A 22,995-nucleotide genomic window follows, 5' to 3' on the forward strand; every position below is an offset into this window, starting at 1 on the left:
CAGTTCACAGATTGCATCTTGAACAAGGGCTTTTTTGTACTAGACAAGAAGACTATTAACCACCAAACCACCATCCACAGCAACCACTTCTAGCCATTTATTGTTTGTGGTCCTCTAAACCTTTAAATTAACCTTTAAACACAGATGTGCCATTTATTTATTATAGTGACAGTTGCTTGGGGGTAAAATGGTGACAGCTCATGGATTGCTTTTCTTTTGGCCTTTACAGTTTCTCTGTCCACAAACCTTCTAGGTGGAAGAGAAATAAAAGGAGCACCCAGCATGTAGATTTACTGCTTCGATGTGCCTTAAAGTCTTCTAACAAGCTCAGCAGGTTTTAGGTTATGTACTGAAAGAGGGAGGATTGTTGATGATGAAATAGAAAGAACCAGAGACGTTACAGTCAAACATTAGCATTATTCATGTGATTAAAGCTCTTCCATGTAAATTTGAGGTTTTCGTTCCTCAGTGACCTCGGCAAGTGATTAGTGACAGGACATTTCGTCTATCGCTAAACTTCTTTTTATAGAATGTTGCACCAAATAACTCTGGTCCAAAATCCAGTTCCACATAACTCTACAGTGAACATATCTCATGATAGTGTCACATTGACCTACTTGACCTTTGACTCACAGAAAACATGATCCATGGATGTCAAGGCAGGTCAGAGGAACCTTTTAAAAACATTTTCAAAGATCACTTCTTTCTTATTTTTTAAAGTTGTTTAATTTATTGGATATATTTGTTAAGGAATAATAATATATTTTTAAAATAATAATATCAAATAATAATAATAATTATTATTATTCATGTTGCTAATGCTTAATTAAATCCAATTCCTTTTTCTATTATTTAAATCTTTATACTTATTAATAAAATAATTTTAAATAATAATAATAAAAAAGAGTCAAGCATTATACAGTTTTTATTAAGTTCAATTTATTAGATGTAAAAATCAAACTATATATATATATATATATATATTTGAGCTGTGCAAAGATTAATTAATCACATCCAAAATAAAGGTTTGTGTTTACATAATATATGCGTGTGTGCTGTGTATAATTATTTTGTATATATAAATACACACACATACACATACATGTATATATTTAAGAAAATGTGTTATTCATATATAAAGCATATATATATACTGTGTGTGTATATATATATATATATATGTATATATATATATATATATATATATATATATATATATATTCACAGTATATTATATTTAATATATAAATATAATATTTGCATTTATTTATATACTGTATATATATATATATATATATATATATATATATATATACACATACAGTATTTATGTGGAAATAATTCTCAAATATATACATGCATGAATATGTATTTATATAAACAAAACAATTATACACAGCACACACACATATATTATTTAAACACAAACTTTTATTTATTTTGGATGCGATTAATCACAATTAATCTTTGAACAGTCCTAATAATTATACTTATTATAATTGCAATGCTAAATATTATTACTGTTATATAATTATAATAACAACAACAATAATATTTTCATAATTATTATATTAATTACTATAATAAATAATGTTTTATTTAACCCTGACAGGCAAGAAGGAGGACAGAAAATGATGGCAAAAGAGAATAGGAAGACGAATAAGAAAATGAAACGAGCCGGACACAAAATCTCAACCAGAACAGCAGCACAGTTTTTGCTTCAAAACTCCCTGACAGTCCCATGAGCTGCTAACAGGGAGTTTTGAAGCAAAAGTTAGAGCCATTGTCCTGAAATTTGACTGTCAAAAATTTGCTCCCAAATAAGATATGTCTTTAGTGTACATCACAACTCAGGCTATATTTAGATATGGTTCAAGTGTCACCCAATTTCAATTTGTCCTGCCATGTGGCACAGATCGGATATGACCCACGAATGAGTAAGGAGGAAAAAAGCACATGCACAGGCCTCACTCATATGTGGAAATAAACCTGATATGAATCGGATATGCGCATCTGCCATGTAAGCGTACAGATCGGATATTCCCCAGACAATGCGAGTTGTGAATGACATCCACTCAGGTGGACACCAACCAAGATCACATGACTCTTTTTTCAATGGCAGAATAGAGGACGAAGGCTCAACCCCTTGTTTTACTGACATTTAAAGATGGTGTGCAAAGAAAAAATCCATTTCATCTGCATCCATTGCAAATCATGCCATTTTTATGCTTTTAAACTTTTCCCGGTCTCCACGTCTACCGTTAGTCATTTTGCCAAGCGTATAAATGCAGATATCAGATAAGAGTCACTTTTAAAATGAAATGTAGGCAACAAATCAGAATTGAGCAGTGTAAATGCAGCCTCAGTGTTCTTTCCCTGTGCCACTAAATAAAGATACTTGAGCAACAACACCAAAAAGCACTAATTCTTTCTTATCACATGGACAAAACTCTTCAAAGCATAGCAGAGCACATTTGGAAAAACTTGGCTGATAACCTAATAACCCAACCCATTTAACAACAATACAACAAAACAGGTGGAAACCCATAAGATAACTATTGTGTGAGTACAGTTTTAAATGAGCATGGGTGTAGAGCTAAACATTGCGTGCAAGAAGCCACCTAGATACGTGGCTTTTAGTCAGGTAAACACTATGCTTGCTCCGCAATAAAAAACACAAAAGCATTATGGGTAAACATATGGGTAAACACAAGGAAGGTACTATTTAATAGGACACTGTGTGTGCAGAGGATCCAAAATAAATTCGATGCTGACTCACTGCACTTAAAAACAGAACTAAATATAGCACAGATCTTAATGCAACCACAAAATGATAATGACATCAGCGATGCAAAATAATTTTTCTTTTAAATGCTAATCTATGACGATTCAAATTGTCTACGGTAGGTTTAGCTGATGTCATTGTCATAGACAATGCCAACACCCCCAAAAACACACACACATGACTCATGAGTCCAGTCCAGTCAAATGATGAGCTCACATTGTCATCTCAATATCATGATGGACAATCTAACTTTCACACATGGGTCCATCACATTACAATGTCTATGCGCATCCAGTAGCACACTCCAAATCTGACAACTCCCAGAAACCACAGCACGTTTGCAGGTGTTAGAGAATGTGGCAAAGAAAGCAAGATGGGTTAGGTACAAACTACGCAACGGTTGGTCCTCTCCAACCTGTTTTAGCCTCCGAGCCACTGCCCTCTCCCAATACAATCCTTTTGAAGAAGCATATTTGGTGGAGTCACACATTGAATCTGTAGACACACCCTTAGAGCATAACAACAGTTGATTTGTAAATAGTAAGTAAACTACAAGCATTGATATTTCTTACGTCCCAATAACTCCCCCAACCGGACTTTTGAACAGGAAAAACCTTCTGTTTTTAGGTCTTTTTCAGTTGTTTCCCCATGAAATGATTGTATCCTTTAACAAAACTCACGATTAATGCATGTCTCCACCCATATTACCACAATAATACATTTATATGTACCCTCTGTGATTTCAGGAAGTCAATCCATTGTATGACATATCTGCTTTGTTTCTCAGTCAAAATGACCTGCTATTAGGTAATCACTGCTATGATGACAACATTTCTGTATTTTGACAAAAAAAAAAGAGGTAATGGTGATATGTTTGCTTTATTTTGTTTTTTTAAGAATAGGCAGGTTTCACTGGTATAATGAGAGGTTCAGTAGCGCTGCTAGCACACAGGGCAGATTGTATTTCAAGACTAACTAGTAAAGTGACTGCAGTCAATTCTGGGACTTAAGAAGTGATAAATATGATGAATTATGCAAGACTTGGGACTGCTAATGACTGAAATGTTAGCTTTTTAAAATGTTACAACTGGCATAACATTATTATGAGGTTCATTTTGGAAAAAGTCTTCAGGGCCAGATTTACTAAACATGGCAAATTACTTAGCGTTTCAATGTAATTCCAAAAAGATGGAAATGGGAGTGGAAAGTTCTGAGCTTGATCTACTGACGACATAAAAATTAAAGGATGCGACGCAGCCGGATCATTTCCATAATAACCAACGCAATCTACCAAGAGCTGCTTTTTTTGGGTGTTAAATAATGGCGCAAATACCTGCAAATTGACTAGTGCAAACCTTAGTAAATCAACTCGCATTATCAATTTAAATACTCTCCACATAAATTTTGCATATGAAAGGGAAACTGCAGCAAATGCATATGAAATAAGGTCAGCCGCCACAAAACTAAGCCAAATTTTTACTGCATTTCTTCAGTAAATCTTGACAGTAGCTCCAAAAGATGGTCTCTGACACAAGCTGTTAGTAAATCTGGCTACAAGTTGCTACCTGTAAGCAGTCAAGTATGTACTAAATGGCCAGTTGCAATGTATAGGCTATACATATTTATGAATGGTATACTACAGCAAAACTGAAGAAAAAATCTACGCAAATGGTTGGTTTAACCTGTTTTTAGATGGCGTAACTGTGTTCTTGCGCCTGGCCATTCGGCTACTTTTTTTTTTGGGATGACCTGGCAACCCTGACCAGAGTAAACTTGCTAGATTGTCAATGCTAGATTTGATCTGGCTGTCACCTTCAACCAAAATCTGTAACCAATCAGACAGGGTGTAGCACGCTTGTTGTAGGCCTATTATGAAATTCATTATTTATCCAGCAATGCTTCCAGACATGAAATCTTACTTCTTGCCATGAGCACTAGTCAAAATGGAAGGTTACAAAATATGAAAATGCCATATTGATGTAATACACATCTAAAAAATGTAAGCATTGTCGGTCTGACGTGTGCAGCTTGCTTATCACAAACTTGAAACCTTCTAAACTATAAACCAACGCAGTAAACGAAACCAAACTTAATAAACAAACCAAACCAGCGTTTTATACAATTTCCTTCTAGTTTGGATAAAGTAAAATCTGTTCAGATATTTAGCAAGAAAAAAAACCTTTTAAATCTATCAGACGACAATGAAACAAGCGCAGTCACTTTCGTGCCAAAAGAATGGTAATAGTTTCCAAGAACTGCAGCGCAGTTGGCACAATCTTCAGCTATAGGCAGGTACAGTGGCAGGAAACCACTGACACAAATGCAAGAGCTGTAGATACGTACCATCTGTAACAAAACCAAGAGGGTGTCCTGTTTCACTTTCGTCTGTAATCCAGTCTAAAAGAGAGTAACTTCCAATTTACTCAGTCTGATGTCTATGTAGACATACCAAATATATTCCTTCATGCATACATACACGCATATACTAACAGAAGCACGCCCAGCAGTGAATCCAGAAGACTCAAACTCCTCCTACTCCAGCATTTCAACAGCTGAAGCCACTCCCTCTAACTCATAATGCGCTGTAGAAGCGCTCTGATTGGTCGAGAGAGGAAGAGTTCCGCCCATATGCACAGCAAGCCAGGAAAAATAAACAAAACTGTTTCCATGCAACTAAGGAAGTTGGAGTTGGGGGTGGTGGTTATGGGTTTCAAAGATAGGCCGACTGCTGGCTCAGTTTGGACTGATAAGCAGTTTTCTGTAGAGGCCGGTGAAGAAAAAGACACAGTGCGGGGCTGCAGGCACAAACCTCCCAGTCCATGCCTGTCAGGCAGGGTGTGTCTGTCCAGTACACTCATTGCTCAGGAATCTCAACAGCACAACCTACCATCAGCCCAGAGAAAGAGAGAAAGGCATCACATGCACGTCAATCCGCCACACCCAGAACAAGAAGAGAGAGAGAGAGAGAGAGAGAGAGAGAGAGAGAGAAAGAGAGAAAATGAAATAATGCACAGCAGAAAGAAGCAAAGACAGAGAACGGAAAACAACTGGGTGAGTCATGAGTCCTGCTTTAAACGGAAGCTCGGACTTGGTGCAGAATCGGTGCCAGTGCTTATGCAAGAGGAACATAGCTTAGTTACGTAGCCACTGTGCGGCCTCAAATACACCTACTGGTAAAACAAAAGGCAATTTTGGTTTGTTTGTTCAGACAGGATGCCATTTTGATTACAAACGCCTAACAGAACATAACTCAGCTACTACATTTATGGAGGAAGAGTGCCCTCTGGTGCACATATCAAGCAAAGTTAAACCTCAACAAGTTGATCACTGTGATACTTTGAAACATCAAAAATCAAAAATTTATTGAAACTCAAAAAATCTAATTTATTCCTCAGGGCTGAAGTTAAAAAAAGCACACAGACATTTGGCTGAGCAATCAACATAAGTGATAAAGAGAATTGATAATAACAAAATAATTGGACAATGCAAGTACACACACTTACACTTACATCACTTCAATCATTTAATACTGTATGCAAAATCAAATAATTATTCTTAATTAAGCTAATTAAGCTAGAGTATGTTGCTTGTTTTGAGTGTCATTTTACTAGATAGGAAGTACAGTTAAAATCATGTAATATAAAATAAATAATGTAATAATAATAATGTATTTATTTAAATACATACTTTTATATACATATAAACTTTTTAATTTCAATATTTACATTATTATTACATTTTATTTTATATATATATATATATATATATATATAGCCTACCATTATTTTAAATTGTACTAATATTTTACAACATACCATTTTTATAATTTTTTGAAAAACTATAAAAATGGTACATTGTAAAATAATATTACAATTTAAAATAACGGTTGTAGGTTTTAACTTATTTTGTAATGTAATTTAATCCTATTATGCCAAAGCTGGATTTTCAGCATCACATGATCCTTCAGAAATTCTTATATGCTGAATTACTGTTATTTATTATTATTATCAATGTTGAATATTGTTGAGATATTTCTTTTTTTTTTGGGGGGGGGGGGGGGGATTGTGATAAATACTTTTCAGGATTCTTTGACAAATAGAAATATTTTAAAAGAGCAGGGGTTTTTTTCAAATGGAAATTGTAAATGTCTTTACTTTTACTTTTCATCGAGGTGTCCTTTCTAAATAAAAGTATTAATTTCTGAACCTAAACTTTTGAATGGTTGTGTATATTGCCAAATATATATATATTGTATACACACACACAAACAGCTAACATAAAAACATAACATCCAGATGCAGGGAAGATACAGCTAGACAGGAAATGAAAAGGACAGTCTTGAAATTGCATTTCCAGCGGTACAAAAGATGTGCCATGCCCATGTGCATTTGTATGCAGTACAACAGTCCTGCCCCAAAATCACAGAATTACTATGGTTTGTCCTTTGTAAGTACATTTTGCACAACCTGCTTGCACAATCTCTCATAAAGCTTGTATCCATGTGAAAAAGCTCACACATCGGTGACAGCAAAATCAGTCACATTGGGTGCAGCTGGGTGGGGATTTTGAGATGCACATCGCACTTCTCACAAAACACAACAAACTCCGACATACACCTAAATTTCTATATTTGTTGTCATGTGCATGCTGGAATGTACTTGCATTCCACAGACCCACTTCTGAGGGAGGAAACTTTGAATGAAGCCAAATAAGGAAAACAGGAAAGGACCAACCAGATGCAACAGATATACTAACCCTGACAAAACAACTAAAACAACCAACCAAGTCGGATTTCGTTACCGTCCTTCTGATTAAAGTCAACACAAATTGTCATTTCAAACTCACTTTACTTCCATAAATAATGATTCCCAAGTGAATGATCTGAAATAATAAAGCACAAAACCGGCCTTAGCAGAACAAGAGAGTGACTAAACAAGGAGTGTTGCATAGCAAGTCTTATCTGTTAATAAATCTTATCTGTCAATGAGTCTGTCATCCGAATGGATCCCCACCCACATTTAGAGGTCGAGAGGTGACGTGATAATGAATCTCAGAAGGCCAAAGAATGACTCTCAGTGTCTATGTAAATGCAAGTCAAGTTCTATGGGCTCAAAACTGACAATCTGTCTGGAAAACATTCGAAAACAAAGCAGGCCCTGTAAACGCTGTACACAACTCGAGGGCGCTCTAATAAAAGACTGCTCTGTTTGTTTGAGCAGTCCTTGAGTTCTAATATACAGCTACATCTATAGCTGAAGAAAGTTATCCATTAGCATTCCCATTCATCTCAACGGAAATGTAAACATTATTTCCATTTTAATCCCTGTGCTTTCATTCAGACTTCAGAGCCTGAAGAACCAAATTATAGATGTTAGAGTGTTTTTCTGTCCTGTGACGACGTTTTCGATTGAAACAGGGTGGTGGGAGGGCTTTCTCGTTTTATACCCCTGAAAAATAGCCTTTAGTTTACATCAAAAGACCACTTTTTGGTTTGTTTTCCCAGGAAAATGGAATCATATGCATGTATCGGCATAATAGTTAATTTTGTCATGTGAATACTAGCAAATAAAAAAAGCTATAAACCTGACCACACAACTCCCAAAGATACATGCATTTCCTTTTGTGGTCTGAGAAAAGACACAGCCTCAAATGTACACAGAGAAGTTTAACGTCATAATCGTGATCAGCAAATTGCATCATCTCACAAGCATGCATCCACACGCATATAAACACAAGGTGTGGCACCGATGAGGAAATAACCCTCAGGTGTGATATGATAGAGTCAGCATATTATTACACATGGTTTGCCCGTAACAAACAAAATAATAAAATAAAACATAACATCCAAATCTCACTTAGTTAGCCAAATGGCCTGTGAGGGCCACTTTCAGGCTATTAGGCGAATATACCCAAAAATCATTGTAAAACACAAAATCCTACAAATATAGCTGAAGCTGTCTTTTTCAGCTTTTCACACACTCCCCTTCTATTAAAAAGCAAAAAGTATTACTGACTTTAAAACCAGCTGAAGGAAATCCTGAGTCCTGACGTTCTGTGCTGCAACAGTGTCTATATTTAGTAGTTTGTTCAACGTAGTCAACAAGTTGACCGAGTTTCAATTGAGTCAGTGGGCATCGTAAGCCAGTTTGCTGTTTGGCTTCATGAATAAAGGTTCTGTTCCAAAAACTAGTGAGCTGAGCTGCTTTGTCTACGACCTAGAGAGGCAGCTATCTGATACTTTGGAAGCAACAAATAGAGTAATGATTGACAGAGATTGAGTTGACATTACTACCGGTATGTTGCATATACTTAACAAAAAATACACAACTAGAGAAAATGTTGTTATTTCCCTTTACTGTCATTAACATGTTTTCTCTATTGTACTATATACTGAGATTTGCTTTGTTAGGGTTTGCTAATTCTCCACAAATGACACATGCAATGATGCCTCAGAATTTAGCCAAAATTTTATAAGGCTAACATTTTTCACTTTCAAAAAATTTTGCATAGGGAGGATTTGGTGAAAGGTCAAAAACAGAGCTCTTGTTGCACAAGTGTGCATAACTCATAATGACATCAGTGTTTTTTTTTTTTTTATTCAGCATCTGATCATGCTCAGAACGTGTGCGATCCCCATTTGGACTCAAGGGCATTCAAACATTGAACCCTTCCAAGGCACGATTTCTAACCTTTGCAAAATCGACAGAAAAACACAACATAAATATAATGTTTGCATTAAAGTTGAAGTGCAGGCAATGCTAGGAAACTTGTTTGAATTCAGGCAGTGTTAGGTCAACAGCTGACAAATCTGACAGTCCACAACCTGGGGTACAAAAATACCATCTCATGCTTTAAATACTCAATATTAGCTGGTGAGTCTGCAAATAAACCGAGTCTGCATAGCATGTGTGCACTGTGCACCCAAACATAAAGGTATAGAAATAGTTGTGAGCTACTGGAAACACATGCAGTTGGAACACGTTCCTCTAGCTGTTCAGATCAATAGTGTGCCACTAACTGACCCCCTGCTCCAATTAGTGTGACATCATTCCCAATTGTTTAACAGTATCTTTGTCAAATTCTTAAATCTTTAATGCTTTATTTCAGTTGATCATTACATGTTAGATATTAGCTTATATAAGTCTTTTCAAATTAAAAAAAAAACTTTATTATTATCATTATTACAAGTTGTGAGACTTTCAAAATAATGATAAGAACTATGTTCTGTCAATATTCAAATCAATCAAAAATAAATGTGTTTTATTATAGTTCACTAAAATCAATAGATATGACAAAATGAGGTTTAAATAAATACACAACTGCACTACACAACTATTAAGACTTTACTTTGGTGGTCCCTTTTGAACATTCTGTTGACTAAAAGTAACTTTGCAACTACATGTCAACAACATATTCTAACCCTACCAGTCTACTAAACACTCTAATGAGAGTTAGTAGGCATGTAGGTGCAACGTTACTTATAGTCAACAGAATGTGTTAAAGTAGGGATGCACCGATATGAACATTTTGGCCTATACCGATAACCGATAATTCTTTATATTTGAAAGCCGATAACCGATATATCGGCCAATAAATCTAAATGCATTTTTTTTAATATAATTTTTGAGAGCCTGATTGCAAAAACAAAAGTCTCACAATTAAAATCCATTTCCCAATCACACAATTATAATGTTCTCATTATAATTTCATGAAGCCGATATGACAGGACATTTTGCACTTGCACTTTATAAGAAACTATATTTTCCTTTTTGATTCCGATCATAGTTCAATTGAGATCAATCCTTTTGAACAGTGCGCATCTTAAGTGTCTCAAGTGTTCAAGTGTTGAAGGAAATAATTCATTATTTATCAGCTTTAATATATCAGCCAAATTTTGTTATCGGGCCGATAACGACAAAATAAAAATTAACAAATATCGTCCGATACCGATATGGTGGCCGATATGTCGTGCATTACTACGGACCATCAAAAAAAACTGAAACATAACTGTTTAACTTTTTTGTTCAATTAAAAAAAAACAATCTGTATGTAAATTAACAATGCCCATTTTTCACAGTGAAAGTGAGCGAGTGTGTTCCTTCGGGCCATTAACCTCAGTAGCTGATGCTGAACCGGGCAGGCATGTTGCACTGTGGGAATGTGCAGCACTTGGATCCGAGCCTATTGGCTAACATCAGCCATATCAGAGAGCTCTGCTCATGCTCAAAACAACACAGCTGCCCATGACGTCTGCATGACACCAGTTTTAGGTTGCAGGAAGCAAACAAGTGATATTAGTGTCATAACTGACATAGAAGGAATATGAATAGGCTAAAATATCAGATGCAAAGGTCAGAACCAAAAACGGCAATATCAGGCAAAATAGTTTTTACTTAATAAGGCAACATCCAGTAAGCGGCACCTGTTGCTCTACGGCGACATCCTGCAGGCCCGCTTGGTCCTGTGTCCCGCGGATCCAGCTGATGATCTGGCCCATGTCTACCGGTGCTGAGTGTGTGGCGGCGTCTCTGTGGCTCTGCTGTCTGCTGTGCTGTCTGAGCTACAGCATGTTCCAGGCACAGGGAGCAGGGGGAGGGACTAGGGGGAGTGGTCAGGGTCAAAGGGGGCATGGCTAGGGCACTTACTGGAGGCAGGCTCAAAAGTAGGGAGGGAAGGAGGAATGGCTAAATATGGAAGCACATGGAATGTATACCGCCTGACTGAGATGTCAGATACACTTTTAAGGCTGAATAGGAATAGGGTAAAAAATGTACTAATACATATCACCATTCTTCCCCGGCTGATTGATTCCATTAAGAATTGCAGACATTTTTTTGTATAACAAGCTTTCTGAAATGCAAATATTTTACAGGGGATTTTTGAATCTCTTTTTGTCACTTCATAAATCTAAAAAAAAACAAACAAAACAAGTGTCAACAGCACAACAACAACAAAAAAATCAACATGTTTTGTAGCCCTCAAACCGTATTCACTTTATAGCCCTTAATCCTGTAATTGTGGACAAATCTGGGCACAGAGGACTCAGGTGTGATACTAATTTTTATTTATTATAAATATTATATCACTGTATTCGATAAAGTTTTGTCTATCCATTTATGGTGTTTTTTTGTATTTTGGGGGTATTTTTGAATTTATTTACTTCAAAAAGTACCATATTTTCTATGTAAATTATTTCACTGTAAATTAATTACTATGTAGTTTTTTTTTAACTACATTAAAATATCATTCCAATAAGTTCTTCGAGCTAAAACCTTAAGATTTAGTGACTTTGCTGTCACCTGGTGTCTTATTTTGGCTTATTTTAGAATGCTCTAAATTACAGTTTTACCCATTCATTTCTATGGGTGCCCATTTTTGACCCAAATACAAGATTAAGGAGGTTTTTTTTCACCCACTTAACATGTAGAATTGAGTCAAAAAAAATTGTGTGTGTTCAGGAGGCAAACTTAGGAAAAGTAGCCAAGTCTTGTACCGCTCAGATCAAGGGAAGTATTTTTATAAATAAATCAAAACTAAACCCTAAAAAGTTTTAGGGTTAAGAATGAAATGTATAAAATCAGGCAAATGGTGTATATAAGTGCTACTGATTTCTGGCCCAGTATGAAAAAAAAGGCTTTTAAAGGTTTGTATTGTAATTAAAGTCTACACACGCAAATAGATAAAGTGCATGAAAATGTTATTTGTCTTCTAGTCTGAAAAGCCAAATACCACAAAATCTCAAAATTGACCAGAGCACAAAAAACAAAAAATAAATGTTTTTACCTGTAGTGACTTGCCTTAAAGCAGTGATATCCAGGGCGTATGTTTGCATTTTTACACGGTATGATCCAAAGGTAAATGTTTATGGCTATTTTTATGGTGCACTTGAAAGATGTGCATACATACAGACTCTAAATTACCTGAACCAACAAATGAAACAAAGTACAAACTAATTGGAACAGAGGTGCTCTGACTGAATAGCAGGGACTATATGTAACAAAAAAGTGAGTGATTTTTAGGCAAAGACCACCAGGGCAAGACTTCCTGTGCTTTAGTGGGTCTGCTGCCAAGTGAAACTAAGCTGAAGCATTCAAGCCAAACAATTCCCTGAAAATACTCATTATCAGCATGAGTAACCAGCAAGAAGTCCCATTTCAAGGGAAGGACGCATGATATCTTTACATTGAGTGTCTAGCAAGAGCTTCTCAATCTTCAGTTCACTGAATAATGTTTCAAATGTGCAGACCTGAAATCAGGAACCTGCACTTATGAAATATTCACCTAAATTGCCAAAACACAGTATGCTGCTATCCACCCCAAATGATAAGAACAAAGCATGCCTGTTCAGTGAGTTGGGACTGGGTGTGAATGTGAACATACAAAATGTCCAACCGACATCTCATGTTCAATCAGATGTGGATATGCAGTTATGCGTGTTAGACAACTGAAGACAGCCAATCTGTGTCAAAGAGCTTTAAAGTTCATTTATACCAGAAATTGGCTTACCTACAAACTCTATTTGGAGTTAATTCATTGCCAGAAAGTCATTAAATAATCTTTCAGAAACTTGTGCAATCAATGCCAAGTATAGCAAAGTAGACTCAGATTTGCCATGTTAAAATGTTGTTTAAAAAAAAAGTGAAAAGTGTTATTTTCACTTAATAATTTCAATTGAATTGGCTAAAAACAACAAAACTTCATTTTTGTAGCATTACTGAGATTAGGCAGGTGATTTTTTTTAGTTCCCAGTTGAAAATAGGCTGTCATAAAACACGGTTTTAATGTTGCTTCAATGAAAGAAGCAAATCCCAATCTTCCATTTTATGTGTATTATATTATATGATCTGAGAATAATGTCATATCAAGTATTGCTTAATTTTACGAGAAATCAATCCTCTCAATTCTCACCACCTGACTGGAAATGCTGACTTGCATTCCTGGCGGCTTCATTTCAACATTTGATGCCTTAATCAACAGCAGCCCCTCAACTGAAACGCTTAGCAACAATCCGCAGCATGATGTCCGATTGAGAAAGTCCAAAGGAACCTGATATTATAAACTCGCGTGGCTCATTATTTCCAGAGAACTTCTTAGAAATACAAAAACGCTGCAATAGATAACAGTCCAAACAGAGGGCAAAATATACTAAATTCAAATCTAAATTTAAAAAGTCAATTTGTTTAAACATGAAAACTAAAGTAGGATAATCTCTTTCCTATTCATAGGTATTGACAGAGCCTGAAATATAAAGCTTTTAAATATATACAAGTTGTTTTTTTAAAGAAATGAATACTCGTAACATTTATAATGCTTCAAAAGATTTCCAAGCGATGTTATCACTATCAGTAACCCAACCCTGCAAGCCCATCTCTTCAATACCACCATACTACCAGCATTACTGTATAGGAATGAGACATGTTCTCTCACAACAACAAAAAATGTACAGAAACTTACTGTCACTGAAAGAGCAATGGAGCGATGAATGCTAAAATTAATGCAAAGAGATAAGATCAAAAATCCATGTCAAGCTTGAAAGATGTGATCATGGAGCAAAAAAAAAGCACAGATGGGATGTGCATGTCGTTTGAATAGAGGATGACTGATAGACGCTGAAAGTGCCATCGACCACTCGAACGCCTACCAACTCAAAGCTCAGATTCCCCAAAACCTGAATGCGAACAGCCAGAGATGGGAGAAATGCTGTGACATGCATAATCCCCAGGAGAACAGGCAGAATAAAGAACAACAAGAAATGCTTCTTAAAGGGTTGTTTCACCCAAAAATAAAAATTATGTCATGTCGTTCCAAACTCGTAAGACCTCCGGTCATCTTTGAATCACAGTTACAGATATCTTAGATTTAGTCAGAGAGTTTTCTGTCCCTCCATTGAAAATGCATGTACGGTATACTGTCCTTGTCCTGAAAGGAAATAAAGACATCATCAAAGTAGTCCATGTGACATCAGTGGGTTAGTTAGAATTTTTTTGAAGCATCGAAAATACATTTTGGTCCAAAAATTATAAAAAAAATATGACTTTATTCAGCATTGTATTCTCTTCCGGTTCTGTTGTCACTCGCGTTCAGTGACGCTGCTGACGTGTATCTGGTGCGTCCGTGTATTCAAGTTCAAATAAATATGGCTGCGCAAAAAAATGCAAGTCTTCCTCTGTGTTGAAATCCTTATGTTTGCGAAGATTGTTTTGTTTACAGTGTGAGTCTCCCTCAGACTGTAAACGAAGCTCGGGCGCACCAGATAACACGTCAGCAGCGTCACTGAACGCGGCTCGACAACAGAACCGGAAGACAATACAATGCTGAATAAAGTCGTAGTTTTTGTTATTTTTGGACCAAAATGTATTTTCAATGCTTCAAAAAATTCTAACTAACCCGTCGGTGTATGAATGAGTTTATGAATGGGTGAATGTGAGGCAAATGTAAAGCGCTTTGGTGGCCATTAGGTCTATGAAAGCGCTATATAAATGCAGTCCATTTACCATTTACCACTGATATCACATGATAACTAGTTTGATGATGTCTTTATTTCCTTTCTGGACAAGGACAATATACCGTACATACATTATCAATGGAGGGACAGAAAACTCTCGGACTAAAACTCAATCCCAAGGATTGAGTTTTAGTTTAGATTGAGTTTTCAGGACACCCCTAGACGTGAACATGCAAAACGGGGGTGTAGGGCCAAGGGGTGAATTGGGATTGAGCCAAAATCTAAAATATATTAAACTGTGTTCCGAAGATGAACGGAGGTCTTACGAGCTTGGAACGACATGAGGGTGAGTCATTAATGATATAATTTTCATTTTTGGGTGAACTAACCCTTTACGCATCAAATCAGCATATTAGAATGATTTCTGAAGGATCATGTGACACTGAAAACTGGAGTAATGATGTTGAAAATTCAGCTTTGCATCACAGGAATAAATTACATTTTAAAATACAATAAAGTAGAAAACAGTTCTTTTAAATTGGAATAATGTTTCACAACATTATTATTTTCATTGAATATTTTTCAATATTCAATTGAAAAATTGAAATGCTAAATAATAAAATAAATGCTGCCTTGGTGAGCAGAAAACTTTTGAATGGCAGTGTACATTTAAAAAGAGAAACCTAGAAACTAAAGCAACGATGTCCACACTTGAACAACTCAATACATAAAGGAACAAGCCAGTCTCAACCTTTCGCAGAGGAACATCCTGCATTTGTGCACACACGCAAACACACAATTTTTGTAAAACAAAAGGTTCGACAACACCCACATACCTTCCTGTAACATTCAGAAGCACTAAGGCTCAAGCTTTGTAAAATTGTTAATATTAACCGACATTTACACCTGAAGGCAGAAGATGAGTAATTATCATTAATGGTTTAAGCTGTTAAAAAAAATAAAAATCTCTGAACCACAGACATGTTTATGCATGAGATTATCAGTCAGAGACTTTGCAGACACACCTGAGCATTTCTTCTGCGGGCTAACCGAGCGAGTTAAACCAGCTGTGTTATCTTGAGAAAACTCAGTGACATGTTCAAGCTTTTTTTAATTTATCCTCCTAAAATTTCTTAGCTAATATACTAGCTTACATTAGGCCTTGTACTGAGTTTAGTGGGCCCTGGCGTTGCCAGTCCAGTGCCCGGTGCATGTCACTGTAACTGGAGCTCCTGATGAGTTTAAGGATATATATATATATATATATATAGTAACAAAATGTCCCTGAGAACATTTCACGACACTGTCACAGGACTCTGACACATTGCAGCCCAGCCAGGGGTGTAATAAACAAGTGCATTCTAGCTATACAAAATCAATATATTTAATGCACTGCACATTTATGAATGCATTCCACTGTTGTTTCAGTGGGTACGGCTCTCTGAAGTAGATGGAGTATTGTGTCATAAAGGAATGCTGTTTTATTTTTACAGGGCTGGATGTGCAAACATGGCAGAGCTGGGTTATAAAACATTCACGGCTTTGGAGAATTACAGTTTATATCTGTGACACAATACACAGATATAATCAATAACTCAACTGGACTGCAAGGTTTTGACTCGCAAGGACTTTTACAGTCCACAAGAGGGTGTCAATGCTCCGTTAGAAGCAAAAGCATGAAAAATATATACTTGATCAATGAACTATACAGGTGTCTTAAAGGTATAATTCACCCAAAAATGAACATTCTGGCATTAATTACTCACCCTCATGTCGTTCCAAACACTAAAGACTCACACTCCATGACTTTTCCAGTCATTCATTGTTACTGGATACAGATACAAAACCAATGAAATATTATACAATGAGGATACCTATTACTATATAAATTAACTTGACTTTCTTGATTTTGCTAATTTGCATGACTTTCATTGCCTGTACTTTCAAGCATATGGCCAGAAATCTGACATTTCCAGGTTTTCATGCCAGTGGGAACCTTGTAGCATCTGATATTAGCATATTTTAATGTGAATTATAATTTCAAAACAACACATTGAACATAAAACTGTAAATGATGGCTTACCTGGAATCTTGAGGTCTGAGGAACACCGGCTTGTGTTTGCAACGGAGTTTCACCTTTCTAGAAAGAAATAAAGACACACAAAGAAAAGTGATTTAGCGCCCTGTCAAAAATTACAATAACCTAAGGGTTTAACATGTCACTACACCCAATATGATGAATAACCAACAATCTATCTGACAAATATAACCCTACAGAACAGTCAAAAGCATCAACTGAGAAAATGTTAATTATAACATTTATACTTATGTTACATTATAACATAAATGAATTAATTTTATTATAAGGTTACACTTTGATTCTACAGGTAGGTTTATTTTTTCACAGTACGGCATGGCATTCTTTGAGGAACTTTTTACAATTGCAATGCGACTACTCCATAACAGGAAACTTTATAATCCATGCAAACACTTTAAAATCTAATTACAGTTGGATGCTGTCAGACGACGCCCTACTTCTTATAGTAACCCATTGTTGTTGTGTTTTTTGTAAGTGAGCCTGTGTGTGAAAGTACAACGGTCAACCTAATCCCGATGTGTTTACATTTGTCAAGTCTGAAAAGGAAACTCCTTTGACCACCCGAGTTGTTTTATATTAGTTGATAAAGTTTTCTCTGCGGTTCAAAGCACAACGCGGATCTACTTACGATGCTCGCCCAATACGCAGCGTACGCCATGGCTCAATTCGCGTCGCTGAAAATGTTTAAAAAAAAAAAAAAAGGTCTCCTAATGTCGTCCTCTAGTAACGTCCGCCAGCTTCTTTCATTCAAGTGAGGTATGTGCTCCTGTCTGAGTCCTGTCTCGCTCTCAGATAAAAGCCACTCCCGTGAATGTTTGTGGGTACCCGAACACTACTGATAATTACAGCAAATAATGAACGGGGCGGTTTTACTTCGTTTCAAGATGTGGTGTAATCTTTTGCATTTTATTTTGCGAAGTGAAAGTTGAAGCTTAATTTGCATAGCTCATTTAAAAAAAATGCAGATAGTCTAAGAACAAGCATTCCTTTCTATTGTGCAACTCTGGTTAGATAGAGTCAGACAAATAATTGCTTAAAGTCCCCATGAAATCAAAATGGAAGGTTTTTGGCTGTAATCTATAAGCTCCAAGTGTGCTCCAAAATAAAGACAAATTTTGCATTTAGAAGATAAAGCATCTAAAACTTAAAGTCTCTCACTTCTGCCAATGTGGATGATTTTGATGACATCACTCTTCTCTTCTTCTCATCAGATTTTATGCTCTCTAGAGTCTAAATAGCAGCTGAAATCGGTCACTTGTTCAACATTATTATTTTCTACATGGTGAATGAACGGCACATATAGTGCATTAGCCTAGGGGATAGGGAACAATTCAGACAGTGTTAATATGCTTTCCATCATTAGGGTGAATGAAGTCTGATTTCACATCAGAAATCACATACAGAGAAACGATAGCACAGAGCGGATCATATGTGAGTCGACGCAGACCAGAAAACGTATCGGGCTCTATTTGAAGTTTTTAATTTCAAGTTCATTCTGAGTTCATGCAATTTTATGTTTTTAAAAACAAAGCGCTCTCAAAAACACATTTGACCGTGCTTAGCCAACTTTGTTGTACAAATGAGTCAGAGATGAGAATCAGAGCGTTCAATGGTCGCATACTTCCGAAATTGCATACTTCCCTACTGTATCGTAGGTGAAAAACCAAAGTATGTCCGAAATTCATAGTGCTCATAAAACAGTAGGCAAAAAGTATCTGGATGACTTTGCCTACTTCTTAAAGTGAGCATAAGATGGATACTTTACTATCCCATGAGGCCACGGGGGAGGATGTCCCAATATCCACAATATCCACTTTCGCCCTTGTGCCCCCAGAGCCTGTAACAAACTTTTCAATTATACACTTAACTTTATTCTGAAGATATGGGACATTTTAATCAAACAAATATGGTGAAAATCAGTTTTTTAAGGGTATTGACAGTATATTTAAATTCCCTAGGTAGTAAAAGCATATATCCTGAAATACCTCTGAACTTTTTTTTCATCTTGTGTAAACAAAATGAAAAATGTTGCACCTGGCTTTATCACATGTTCAGCTCTATCTACTGAAAATATATGCAAAATTGTGCATGTTTAATGAGATAATGCCTAATTTGCATAATTAAAAATACAAATTTCAAAAACTTATAATACATTTTTTTATATACTTGTGTAAGTAATCAACTGAGGAAGTTTCATGGTGATATCTATTATTCAAAATTTTTACCCTATTCACCTAGTGTCTCACCTTAAAAGTTTTTTGTATTTTGTAAAGTATTGTAAAGTATAAAGTATTTTGCAAATATAGCTATTTACATAAAAAAGGCAGTGAGCCTCCAATATATCTTTGACCGTTGATCTATCTAGAAACTTAATTTCCTCATCTTTATTGCCTACAAAAAAACTAGGAGAAAATGGTCCAACGACTGAGCAAGATAGGCAATTTGCTAACCATTTTGATATGCAAATTAGAAGGTAAAAAACTCTAAATTTCGCTTGGGAACCATTTATTTTTTATTTTTTTTGACTCAGCACCCTTGAAATGGGCTATGTAAGGTAGGCCGGTTCCGACTTGTACCCATAAATGCTCCTTTCACTTTTTAGGTACATCCCATCTAGACTAGGCTATTACTCCGCTAAGTGCACTTTCAACAAGTGTCCACTTCGAGGAAGACCTTAGGGCGTAGTGTGGATATTGGGACAGAGCCGATTTGTTTTTGTTTTATTGGGAGAGGATTTGTGAATGGCCGTGAAGCATGCAACTCAGGCTGGTTGGTCACGTGATAATGATAACATGGCGAATTCAACGTTAGTTCGAACATATTACATATTTACTTTTTAGCGGTCGTCTTTTATTTTGCTGCTGCCTGACTGGTGCTCACGAAGGTAACGTTAAGTTAACTTACCTCACCAAACTGATTTCGGGGTAACGTCAGGGTAACGAATAGCAAAAATGTCATCGGTACATGTCTCGCTATAAATTACATCAAACGTGGAAAAGGTCAAAAATGTAGGCTACATTTTTACACGCAACTTGACCACTAACCGCAACTTTCATATATTTTTTTTTTAACTCAACTGTCTCTCACACAATAATGGAAAGCACAGGATAGCGGAATATCAAAGGCAACGAAATGAGCAAAGCATACATCTATTCTGTCTTCAAAAATCGACCAAACGGTACCATGAGACAGTGGCAATTGGAATGCAGCCTCCGGAGGCAGCATAGGACCCTCTGTTTTGATGCACTAAAAGAATCGGCTCATAGGAATCATTTGTTCGGAGTCAGATTACATTGGTTACGTTACGCTGAATTAATTGATTCACTAAAGAGAACCGGCTCCTCCTTAAATCGTTCGTCATCCGTTCTGAAATCGGTCTGCGCAGCTGTATTTATTTTTTTAGTGCTGTAGAAAAGTGTAAACAGAATAGCAATTAATCAAACAGTAGTTCGGTTGTTGGTGAATGCACGCTGGAGATCGATTAATAATTTTTTAATGTTTTTAAAGGGTAATCTGTTAAGAAGAAGAGCAGTTCCCAAACCTAAACAATTTAACTTCAGGTCAAAAAAAAAATTATTAATATGTATTTAACATGGCTAAATCAGTCTGATTATATTAGATTAAGCTACACCAAGAAAGGTACGTAACCCAATGCGCACATTTTAACTTTCGTTTAACGTTATAGAACAGAGGCAGTGTAAATTGTGTGGAGAAGAAAAAAAACATACCTTGTCATTTTTCTTACGACCATGAGTTCTCTTTCTGCGCGGCATGTTTAAGGAATAAGATCACTAAAAACACAACAGTTTTGTTTTCACCAGAGATGCACTTGTGGCAGTGTTTGCTCCTCCTGTGGACTGCATCAACCTGTGCCAGAGGCTTAAAGGAGGCATGAGTTAATAAATCAAAGCACAGTATGTGTGAGTGTCAGCATGAATTTGCTTTTGTTTTGAGGCTATATTGCGTGGCTTTTGTGTGTGCATGCATGCCCTTTCTTCAATCAATATCTGGCTTTCTTTGAACTTAAATAATTACTTTATTTATTTATTTATTTATTTATTTATTTATTTATTTATTTATTTAAATGTGCTGCGTATGTTGTAGGCTATGCATGTTTTGCTGAGACAAACAGTGCCACGCCCCCTCAAACGCTTCTTTTCTCTTTTCCTTCCTTTCTTAAAGGGGACCTATTATGCAAAAAAAAAAAAATCACTTTAGGTGTTTAAACATAGATATATCATATGTGTCCACAGTGCATGTAAACAACCAGCCTATAATGGTAGAAATCTGCCCACTCCTTCTTTTATAATCCCCAAATCATAAACAGTCTTCAAACTAGAGATTCCAGAACCCCCGCCCATGGTAATGCCCAATGCATTGACGTCACACCTTCCCACCGGAACACCCCCCTCAGCTAATCTGAGTGAGATGGTCCTCACTGCAGAACATGAAATCCACGGGGAGGAGTTGGATCCAGATCCCTAAACCCACCCCTAAACCTTCCCAGCCCCACCCCCTGATCCCTAAACCTACCCAACTACACCCCTCAGATCTGGATCCAATTCCGCCCCCTGGATCTCATGTACTGAAATGAGGTGCTACTGGACTGAACTGGCAAAAGAGCTGCAGCCTGACTGGATTTAATTGGGTAAATAGCGAAAATGCAAGTAAAACAAATGATTATCAATAAAGGTTGGACTTGATAGTGTTCCTTACCAAAGATCCAGTGATGCATGGATATTGACATGCTGGCAGAAATTGTGTTTCCTGACATTTATATGTGCCTGATTTCGACGCCGGGGAAATTCATAAAGCAAACTTGCCTCTGAACGCTTTATATAACGTTAAATACAATATAGCCTAGGTAGGTCTAAATCTGGGTGATCACTTCAATGTTATATAGCCTATCGTCATATCGTCCAGCTTTCAAACTTGTATAGTTTTTGTTTGTGTTTATTTAAAAACAATGCAGGGTATGATTTTCCCTCAAAATTCATTGACACAAACAGATACTGCAAATCCACGTTAGCTGGCTGGATTCGCTTCTCTTTTCTGTAGTTTTCTGTAGCTGTGTTTTTAGTGGAATTCACGCTGAAAGTCAAGGGAGAAACCCATGGATAGAGAGTCCACAAAAGCAATGGGATAAAATATTTCAACAATGTTTTTGAGGAATTAGGTGATTCAGATTTGTCTTGGCACAGCTACTAGAAGATTTACAACTGTCAGACTGTCATCAAGCTCAGTTTGAGCCTGCACAGTCCCACAGACATCAGGCAAGAAGTGCAACAATCGGGCTTCAGTCTTCTCCGTTCAAATCAATGGGGTCGTTGTGTCCATTTCTTTTACTGTCTATGAGTGAACCACTGCAGTCCGCCATTTTTGTTTCCTTGCTGAAGATATACAGTGTCTGAGCCACAAATAAAACATTACAAATGTTTCGCTATTGGATGTTCCAGTGAGCAAGAGTCTCCATAGTCTCCCAGCACTGATCCACTGAGGACACCGTGGTTTAATTTAATTTCTGAGAGAAATGTGCCGAAGAGAGCTGCTAACCTGCTGCTTTACAAACGAGGTGATGGTAGTCGATGAGTTGAATCAACTCCATAACAACTAAATACATTTATCCACTAACCATTCGGAAACATCCAGTTGCATTCCAAAAGTTGT

At 36.5% G+C, this 22,995-nt stretch overlaps 1 protein-coding gene across 24 annotated transcripts in view; it reads right to left on the reverse strand.

Annotated features, from left to right (window-relative positions):
- cast (calpastatin) overlaps window positions 1–21,288 on the reverse strand; it is a 40,696-nt gene extending 19,408 nt beyond the window's left edge. For 3 of the 24 annotated variants that reach the window (XM_089123492.1, XM_089123491.1, XM_089123486.1), the window contains exons 1-2: window positions 21,057–21,183; window positions 17,314–17,370 (exon numbers count right to left, since the gene is read on the reverse strand). In XM_089123492.1, the coding sequence (XP_088979618.1) occupies window positions 17,314–17,370; window positions 21,057–21,101 (102 nt within the window). In that variant the 5' untranslated portion in view covers window positions 21,102–21,183. Of the gene's footprint in view, window positions 1–5,128; window positions 5,294–11,207; window positions 11,371–17,313; window positions 17,371–17,956; window positions 18,124–18,486; window positions 18,532–21,056 lie in introns of those variants that run through there. The other 21 variants (XM_089123495.1, XM_089123494.1, XM_089123485.1 and 18 more) reach the window with 14 other exon arrangements.
- Between the last annotated feature and the right edge of the window lie 1,707 nt (window positions 21,289–22,995).

This window comes from Pimephales promelas, chromosome 19 (genome assembly GCF_988280905.1).
Source record: "Pimephales promelas chromosome 19, fPimPro1.hap1.1, whole genome shotgun sequence".
NCBI lineage: Eukaryota > Metazoa > Chordata > Actinopteri > Cypriniformes > Leuciscidae > Pimephales > Pimephales promelas.